This window comes from Zonotrichia leucophrys, chromosome 4 (assembly GCF_028769735.1).
Source record: "Zonotrichia leucophrys gambelii isolate GWCS_2022_RI chromosome 4, RI_Zleu_2.0, whole genome shotgun sequence".
NCBI lineage: Eukaryota > Metazoa > Chordata > Aves > Passeriformes > Passerellidae > Zonotrichia > Zonotrichia leucophrys.
The window spans coordinates 40,946,145-40,956,071 of NC_088173.1; the positions used below are offsets into that span (position 1 = coordinate 40,946,145).

At 48.0% G+C, this 9,927-nt stretch overlaps 1 protein-coding gene across 1 annotated transcript in view; it reads right to left on the minus strand.

The window, feature by feature from the left end:
* The window catches only part of CDS1 (CDP-diacylglycerol synthase 1), a 29,261-nt gene extending 23,361 nt beyond the window's left edge, over nucleotides 1–5,900 (minus strand). The window contains exon 1 of the mRNA XM_064711264.1: nucleotides 5,554–5,900. Within this exon, the coding sequence (XP_064567334.1) occupies nucleotides 5,554–5,634 (81 nt within the window). The 5' untranslated portion in view covers nucleotides 5,635–5,900. The remainder of the gene's footprint in view (nucleotides 1–5,553) is intronic.
* Between the last annotated feature and the right edge of the window lie 4,027 nt (nucleotides 5,901–9,927).

Genomic DNA, 9,927 nt, shown 5'->3' on the forward strand with positions numbered 1-9,927 from the left:
AGCTGGAAGAAGGGGCCTGTGTTTATCTTCTGTGATTTTCAGCAGCTCACAAGAGTTTGGCTGGTGCAACCCAAAGTTGCTTAGAACTTGGTGCATTTTTTTGGCCTTATATTACTAAAGTGACCAGGGGGGGAATCAGCACCTCAACTATCTTCAACTTCCCTGTGCAACATACCTCAAAAATTACTATGAATGCTTTATTTTCCAGTTAACTGCTATCACAGCCACAACAATTTCCTGAATGAGGCACTTAATTTGTAAACTTAGGAGCCAAAGAGGGCATAGATCACTAAAAGCTAGTTAATTGTCTTCTGCATCCTTAAGTGCTTAGAACCCCATCACTGGGGGACGAGACTTCCTTGCTAATAATTTTCTAAACTATTTTATGTGACTGGTTACAAACATTCCAGTTTATAGCCACAAATAACGACAATCATCATGGAAGGAAACACTAAGTTAATCACTACAAAAACACTCTAAAAAGAAAAAAATCTATCAAGAGCCTTACTACTGCAGCTTGACCTTGTAGAAGCAGTTCTGGAGTTCAGCACAAACCCAAGCAGCCCTTCAGATTTGAGATGTGGCCAAGCTCAGTACACAGTAACACCAAGGACCCGTGAAGGTCTGTGGGAAATGTCGTGGGTTTCACACTGTGAGCAGGTATTCAGGAGGTTTACAAAGGTTAATTGAGACCAGCACAGGTTGTACTGTCCTAAGTGCCTAGGAAACCTTTCAACCCCACTCCAAATTAAGTGTTTTATCCAAGGTGTTTGGATTTTTCCCTAGAGTTTATTTATATACAGAGAGTGTGCCACTCTTGCCTGCTACGGACACACAAAGTGTCCGTAAGGGGTAGATGGTTTAAGTTTAGTATTCTTAAAAGACAAGACTTTCATCCTGGTGCTAAATCTTCTCTACAAGAACACAAATACTTGGCCATACAAAGGGGGAAACCCAGCCAGTCAAGAGCTTGAGCCTCCATACCAGGAATTCAGAACATGTGACATCTTGCCATAAATTAGGCGTCCATGTGGATTTCTGCTTGCCCACTATTTTGCAACAGCTCATGAAATACAGCTGTGTGTCATGGAGAGAAATCCATCTTTCATCATCTAAAAGGCCACACATTTGAAGCGCTGTTTTGTACCACATGCCCTCCACTGCAATTAATACATGCCAAGCAAACCACGCACCAGAATTATTCTGGTTACAAAGGCACTTGCAACGTTCCTCTTGCATGGCATTTTCCCAGGACACCATAAGGAACTCCTAAGCAGATAGCAAATATGTTCTTCTTTGAGAATGTAACATCCCCAGGAAGAGCAACTAAAAAAATGAAGCCACTGTCCAACAATTTATGAGAAAAAGTTAATGAGTAAAAGTATTTAGTTATTGTCATTTTATAAGTCTAAGTATTACTTGAAGTATGTTTTCTTCTCCATCTTTGATCTTTCTGCAGTCTCTCTCAAAAGTTCCATAGTAAAGTCAATAGTTCAGTTAGAGCACATTGTAGAGTGTTTAATTAGTTGCACTTTGATACCTTCCTCTGAAGCCAAGATATCAAAGTACCAGAAGATCCTGAATAATGAAACCTTTCTTTCCAAACTATTAAAGCCTGGCATATGCAGAAACTCAGGCAAGAGAGCTGCACATACTGAATCAGTAAGTGGAAACTACAGACCCCTCGCTCTCTGCATTAGTACTAATTCACCACCATTTCCAAGAAAACAGATGCTTGGAAATAGTCTGCCCTGATTATTATTACCATGCATGGAGCAGAAAGCATAGAGGTTAGACTTCTCTGTGGAAATTAAACTGATACATTTTTGGGGTACTGCAAGAGAGGTAATCCCAATGAAGTAACAAAGTGATCCATGGCAGACAGACAGATCCACAATAGTCTATACTGCAGCCAAGAATTTCATTTGTCTCCCAGCAGGTTTCTGAGGTTTTGGACATTAAAGATCCAAGTGCCAAACTGAGCTTCACAGGTCTGAACAACTTATTTGGCAATTGATTCCTTGGAAGGGCTGTCCCGTGGAACAGAAACAGCTTTTTCAATGCCACAAGAGAAACAGCATTCAGTGATTCCAAGCTTCTTGTAGTTATAAATGATTAACAGCCAGCAATGCAATACAATCACAATTCCCCCTCCTTGTCCTACTCTGACAACTCTGTACAGTACAAAGAAGAATAACTGTACGATTTCTTCCAGGATATGCTAATTTTTTGGAAGCCTTTGAAAGCACTGTCCCTTGCTTTTTAGCAAAAAAAGCAAACAATTGAAATTTTAAAAGAATCATGAACACATGAAGATCAGCATCTGAATGCCAAGTCATTCCTCTTTCTCCCAATGCTCACAGAGTATTTATGAAGGCACTTTGACCAGACATTCTTAGGGAAAAGAGCAGCCAGGGCAAAGAGCAGGAAGTAAGAAAGTGACAACCAAAAAATCACTCCTGTATGCCAGAGGACAATACAAAGAAAACAACAAACTTGTGAATTGCAGGGCCCTACACAGCAAAGGCATGTTCACAGCAATTTTGCAAAATATCACCAGCTCAATAAGCTAATGAGCAAGTGGAGATCCTAAGACTTGCAGAGCTTGGGAACTTCAAGAAGCTTTCACAAAGGATATATCATATTCCTTCATACAAAACCAAGGAATTGAACTTTCCTTTGAAACTCCATCGATATAGAAATAGCTACCAGTTGTTTCAAATTAGTGACAAAAGGCATGCAAATGAGGAAGAAAATCCCCAACAGCTTCACTTAAATTCAGTAGGAAATGAGCATCTATGGACATAGTAATTGTAACACAAAAAGTACCAGAGAGCATGTTGAAAATAGGGCTCAAAGTAGAATTCAGAAAAACCTTCAAACGTATTTAGTGTTTCTGGAGCTCTTCAATAAACACAGAGGGCTTCTCTACTCAGACAAAAGAAGATGCATGTTGCCTTTATGTATATGGAAGGCTTGGTTTGGGCCAACAAGATCAGAAGCAGAATGAAGCACATACAACCCAAAGAAACAAGTTTTCTCCTTCATTACAAGTGATGAAGGGGGTGATGTTTCTGAGCTGAATTCTAGAAAGCTGTGCAAACCCACTGAATCATGGCTTCCTTGAGTAGTTATCAGCCAAAGAACCAGTTTTGAGTCCAAATACAGGATCACCACACGAAAAAGGTCATCTCAAAATAGCCAGAGGACAATAAAAATATCCACTTGCTGTAAAGTCTAGGCAAGAGATGGAGCAGAGTGATAACCATCTAGGAAGCTGTATGTGACACCTGTGAATCCTGATGACCAGATGCTACTCATCAAATCACCTACAGCAGACCTTATGTGTGTGCTCATATCCAAAAGAGAGTCCCAAATTGTGACCCACTGATTGGAAACTCAGTACAAAATACTGGTTTATCTCTGCAGTCACCAATGGCACTAAAGCCAACTTAATATGTAAAATCAATCCTTACTGTCACTTGTGAGCCACGACAGGGTCACCAGTGCTGGGCACATTGTAGATGGGTTCAACAACTCCAGTGGGAACACAGAGGATCCCACAAATAACCCATGAGAAAGTCTCCTGTGCAGTGAAAAAGGCTTTCCCCAGCTGTTGTTCAAGTGAACACAAATGTATGCATACTGAAATCTATCTCCTGTAACCAGCATCCTGGCTGCACACACAGCACCAGCCTCCTGTCTGCTCCACTCCACCCAAAATGGGGTGAAACACTAAGCTGTTGAGTGGCTGGAGTAAAACCACAGTAGGCCTGTAAGTAAGAACAGCATTTACTCTCTGAAAATCACACAGGTAAACAAAGATTAGAGTCACCCTTTGAAGGTCAGGGTAGCAGAGGCTTTGAATGGCAAGAATTCTTTGAAGGCAGCTCACTGCACACCTCAGAAATAAAGTTACTCCTCAAAATAAAGCAAACCAGAGTATCTCCACAGGAAAACAGCTTTTGGAGCAGACTGTGATGAGAAATCATGTTTAAATTTACTTCTCATCTACAGAGAAATAATGTGCACAGCTATAGTCTAAACACTATCTTATGTGATCACAGGTCTCAATGTAGCAAAGCACTACAAATTTGCAAATTCATTGGCTTTGAATTAAAGCAACCAAAGCATGGAATAAAAAGTCTTGAGTTTCCCTTTCCAGTTCCTTGCCACAATGCCTAAGGCAGACTACACACTCTGCAACATCGACATCCATGCAAGTTTAAGCAGTTACTGATTCAAGTAAAAACACAGTATTGCTACCTCAATTTAGCCATCAGAAAGCTTTTTTCTAAACTTCAATTCCAGTTACCCAAATGAGACCTTCTCTTTCATTTTATTCAGACAATTAGCAACTGTAATGTGGTGATGTGCCTAGCTTTTGTAGAGATAAGCCTTAACTCCACAGCAAACAAAAGAACAGCACTGTGGCTGTTTTGCCACTGTAATGAACCTGATGCATAGACTTAGTATTTCAAAAACCTCTTGCCTTAGCAGAAATGTCATACTGTAAGTCCTTTCCAGGCCAGAGGTGAATGCCTATCACTTAACAGGCCATAAAGCAGAAAGAGTTGCTGAGGAAATGCTGACACAGCCTTTAAATGGAGCAGATCACTGTTCTGAGTTAGTTCCAGTGCTACTGGACTGGCCCAACCACACTGAAGCGTGCTCTTGGCCTGGGCCAGTGTCCCAGTTTTCTCCGGGATAGAGTTAATTTTCTTCCTAGGAGCTGCTACGGTGCTGTGTTTTGGATTTAGCAGGGGAATAAGGTTGATAACACGCTGATGTGTTGGCTTCGCTGAGCACTGCTCAGCCCAAGTCAAGGACTTTTCTGTTTCCCATGCTCTGCCAGTGAGGAAGTGCACAAGGAGCCAGGAGGGGCCAGAACAGTGGATCTGACCTGGCCAAAGGCTCTCCTGGGGGGTACTGGCTGAGAAAGGCTGATTGATTGCTGCTCCTTGTTGGGCAGGTGGCGAAGCAATTGTATTCTGCGCCACTTGCACTTCCCTGGGTTTTATATGCCTTTTTGTCATCTCCCTTCTCATTAATGCCACTCTTTCATTTCAATTACTAAACTGCTCTTATCGCAACCAACTGGTTTTACCTTTTCTCCCCGGCTCTCCTCGGCACCCAAGAGGGCAGGGGGGAATGAGAGGTGCGAGGGAGCGGCCGGGTGGTGCCCAGCAGCGCTGGGGTCACACCCCGCCATCAGCTCCCTAGGGGAGAGGTGAGACACGACACGCAGCCACGGCGCTGAGCTTTCGCTGCGGGCCGTGAGAGAGAGAGCCGGGCCGCTCCCATTTCAGTCTCGCCACGGGGAAACGGCAATGGGGTAAAACACGCGTGGGCACACACCCCCTAACCTGGCACCCAGCCCTCTCTCTCCTCCCGCCACCCGAGAGCGCGGCCACGTTACAGCCCGGGAGGCACCGGAGGGTCCCTGGTGCCGGGGCCGGGAGAGCGGAGCCCCACGGGCGGCGCGTCGGGCCCTGGCGGAGGCAGCGCTGCCCCCCTGCCCCAAAAGCCGCCGCCGCCCCCGCGCGTTCTCACCTTGTCGCTACCCGCCTCCTCCTCCTCCTCCTCTTCCTCCTCCGGCTCTGTGGCCGCCCTCCGCCGCCGCCGCGCCGACATCGAGCCGCGGGAGCGCAGCGCACACCCGGCGAGAGCGGGCGCAACCGGGGTCGCGATCGGGACGGGGAGGGCGCGGAGGCCGCGCCGCGGAACCCGCCCGCCGCCTCTCCTTCCTCTGCCTCCCGTTGGGAGCCCGGCGCTGTGCCCACCAGCGGGGAGGCGGCGCTCCAGCCGCGGACGCCGCCGCAGCTCGGGGCCGCAGCCGGACCGGCGCCCCGGGAGCGGAGAAGCCCCGCGGCCGCGGCTGGGGCGGAGCGGGCGGGCGGTGTCGCTCGCTCAGGTGCGCCCGGCGCTCCGCCCCCGCCGCCGGCACCGCCCCCGGGGCGGGCAATGAGCGCCCGGCCCGCCGGGCTCCCGGTCCGCTGCGTGCGGGGGGCACCGCAAAGCGCCTGACCCAGGCGGGGAGCTCCGGGCTGTTCTCTCCTGGAAGCCGGAATGGCCGCGGGACGCTGCGTGCCTGCAGCCCGCCGGGAATCCCCCGGGAGCCTGGGACGGGCATCGCCAGGCAGCCCCGGTGGCAACTTCGCATCAGCGCCCGTGCCGCAGCCCCGCGGGTTTCTGTAGAGTGTTTTGTTTCCTTCTGGGATACTCGTGCCCACCTGCTCTGTGTCCATTTATGGGGACAGGTGCTTGGCTCGTCCCTGCCCCACCATGCTGTGTGCCCTGCCAAGTGTGGTGCCACCAGAGTGCACAGAAAGGAAACGCACCTGACTAGGAGCTCACAGTGGAGAAAAGCGCTCTGCAAGGCCAGCTACGGTGCTGAATTCCCGCAGCACCCTGTATCGGTGCTTGTGCCACTCCACCAGTTTTGTATGGCCACTCTCGGCCTGGCCATGCCAAAAGCTGGCCGCCAGGGAGCATTCCCACAAAGACATGCAGTCCAGATGTCACTTCCATGTCCTCACACCGGCTCACTGTGCCTGCAAACACAGGGCCAGCACCCCTTGTGAAGCAGTGCCAAATCACCCCTGTTGTCATTTATATTGACCGTATGGTGACTGACTTCACCAACCAATTGGTTTTGTTTCATTTTTTTTTAGCTTTATTACATAAACAAGATTGTTATTATTATGTCCCTCCAAAAGTATGCTTGGTATGTTTTTAATGTAAACACCATGGTTCAGAACTGATGCTGTGGGTGGACACGGATTATGACATTAGTAAAACAATTCCAGTCTTTCTGCCAGGAAGTGGGGACACCTCAGTATTTCAGACAAACAGCCATTTATGTGAAAGATTTTACCTGTGCTGACAGTCTCAGGGGGTAGTATGTCTGCAGCACCCCCAAAAAACCTGCAAAAATGTGCTAAGAGAAGGGCTGGTCCAGCACAAGGCAAAGCAGAGACCCAAAGCTAGGCCAGACAGGCCACGGAAGCAGTTTCTGGCACTGTGTCCCTTGGTGAGATAATGTGAAAGGTGAAAGCAGCAGCCCACTGCAGGTCAGTGATGTGGCCGTATGGCCAGGCCTCTCCAACACTTTACTCTTGCTAAGTATAATTTTGATGTATTTCTCCATCAGTGAAATATTATGGGGTAAATTGAGTTGGAAGATTTCAGCTCTCCTTGCTCAGAATATGAGAGGGTGAGAAACAGATCCCCAGCAGGTCAGAAACCTAAACCATACAAGGTGAGCAGAGGGGATCCCGGTGAGTAATGAGGCATCCTTTCCCCTCTCTCCTTTTTCAACATGTTTCCCCTGATGACTTTTCCCTTGTGAGTGTTCCTCCAGCAAAGCTCTCAGAAGAAACCAGTTTCCCTTACTCCAAGTGCAAGATGTGCCTTTAGCCTGTTGGCCCTGCAGATGGGAGAAGCTGTCAGGGGGGGAAGCATAGACGTTTATTTTCTCTGTGCAGAGAGAATAAGGAGTGGTTTCTCTGGTCCCCACCCCTTCACTGCCCGTGGCTGCCGCAGCACGTGGAGCAGACATCCAGGCTGTTTTCCCCAGCATGCAGCTCCCACATGTTCCTCAGTAGCCTGGGTTGGGGTGGACACCAAGTGCCCTGTTTGCGCCGTGGAGCAGCTGGGTTTAGCTCCAGAAGTACATGCCTTGCTACAGCCCTTCCTGGTAAACCTGAAGTAAAAAATATAAGGCTAGAATGACCAGATTTCTTTTGCCACAGGAAAAACCTTTCTGTGGTCAATGAGACAGAGACTATCCTTCAATACCTGCATAAAGATCATTAGGCTGATCTTTACATCCCATCTAGGAGAAGAGTAAGGACCTCCATTTCTTCTACATCTGTGCTCCATCCTTAACCTAAACAGTGAAGGGAAAGATAATACTTTTAGAAAAGCTGAGAGGAGAAAAAATATTTGTTAAGCAAATGGTGTGTTGGAAAAAAGTAGCAATAATGTCAAAGAAAGAAAAGGTGAAGTACTCAATGCATATTAATGAGCAGAGGCAAGGCAAATTCAAGAAGATAAATCAGTGTACAGCAAGCAATGAACAACTGGTGACCGTGGGATGAGGGGTGAAGTCCTCTGGGCAGGGCCACTGGGAGAGAGAAAATTAAAAACAAGGACTAGGCCCCAGTGGGATCAGGCAGGAATCCAGCCTCAGCTTCGCTCCTCTCTCCCAGCCAGATGTTCCTGCTCCTGTCATCCACCTTTTCACCCACAGAGTGCTCAGAAGTGAGAGAAGGAGCAGCAAAAACAGTTGTAAAACAGCAAAGCATTTCAAGCCTCTCCACCTCAGAGGAAAGAGGCAAGGGGCTCCCAGAAGAGCTGTGGGGCAGGGGCCTTATGGATGAAGCAGATCATGGGAGTGTGGTTGTCCTGCTTCTCAGCTGCAGCACCTTGCAGCCATGGGAGCCTGGTACCTGGTTAGACTGGTCGGATGGGAATTTTCCAAGTCAACACCCTGTTACTCAGGTTCCTTTGGGGCAAGTAACTACACTGGCTGGAATGTAACATCACTTCTCCAAATGTTGTGACTAGGCATGGTTTCACAATGTGTGGCAGCAACTTTCATGTGCTCCTAGGACAGAGGGATTAGCATGTCAGCTGACAACTCTCCTGATATTCAAATATTATCACCTCTCCTGAATGGATTTCAGTGTCTGGATGTGTGAGGCCTCAGAGGTTTCTGCTGCTCTGTGTTGCTCTGTGTTCCCTCATGAATTTAGTGGCTCAGAGCTGCCAGTAAACAACCCAAACCTCATCTACTGACTCAACATTATCTGCAGCACAGGGAAGCTTCTAACAAGCTTCCCCCTCTGCCCCAAGTTAGGACACATCACCTGCCCCGCCGTGCTGCCCCCTGCCCTGCACTCTGTTATCCACAGCAGGCAGATCTGCCTCCTCTGCTGCTGGCTGAGCCCGGAGCTGCCTCTGCTCTGAGCCCCGACCTGCGTACAAAAGGAGGAGTTCTCTGCAGGCAGACGCAGAACCGGAGCCCTGACATTAAAGGAGTTATATAAGCCCTTACACAAGCTGCATCCAGGCTCCTGGAAAGGCAGCGGGCACGGAGCTGCTGCTGTCTGCCCTGAGCAGCAGCAAGGCCCTTGCATGGCAAGAGGCAGAGTGGAGCTGCTTCATGGCTGCAGCAGCAGAAGGAAATGGAGGGAACTGCTTCGCTGTCTGCTCAGAACCTGGGGAACAGAAAGTGTCTGTCTCAAAACGTGTTGGAAAGAAAGGCACGTCTGCAGTTGTAACACTGAGGATCCCTACTGCCAGCAGTCTCAGAAACAGAAGTGGTTTGCAGGGCCTGGGGTTATTTTTTAATGAATTCCTACTAATGCACAGAAGTGAGACAAGTGGAAAATGTTGATACCTACTGGTCAGCACAGATAGCAATGTCAGGCCTTGTCAGCAACAGTTCAGTACCCTCTTAAATAATATCACTTATGAACAATACTGTAATGCACTGCTTTCAATAATTTTTTTAATCCCTAAATCATTTTAAAGAGGATAACCCCAAGTCAGAAAGAAGCAGAGGAAACAGCAATACAACAGCCTCAATCAGGCTGTATGATTGCTCTCCAAACACAAGCCTAGCTATTAATACCCTGTGCTCCCCTGACGAAACCAAGAGCTGCAAAACACTGCCTGGTGCTGCCTTGAGACAGTGCATGGGAGCCCAGGTGCTCAGGATATGCTTAAAGCTGAAATTCCAGGTCAGAAGCTCATTATTACACAACTTGTACACTCTGGGATGAATCCTCCTCCAGCTCTAGGCTCTAGACTCAGATGCTAAAAAAAGGGAAAGCTGCACTGAAATATGGGCTTGTATGAGGTTGCTTTCCCCCCCTTTAAATGAATAGAGCATGAGCTGTAATACTGTCTTACTGGGTT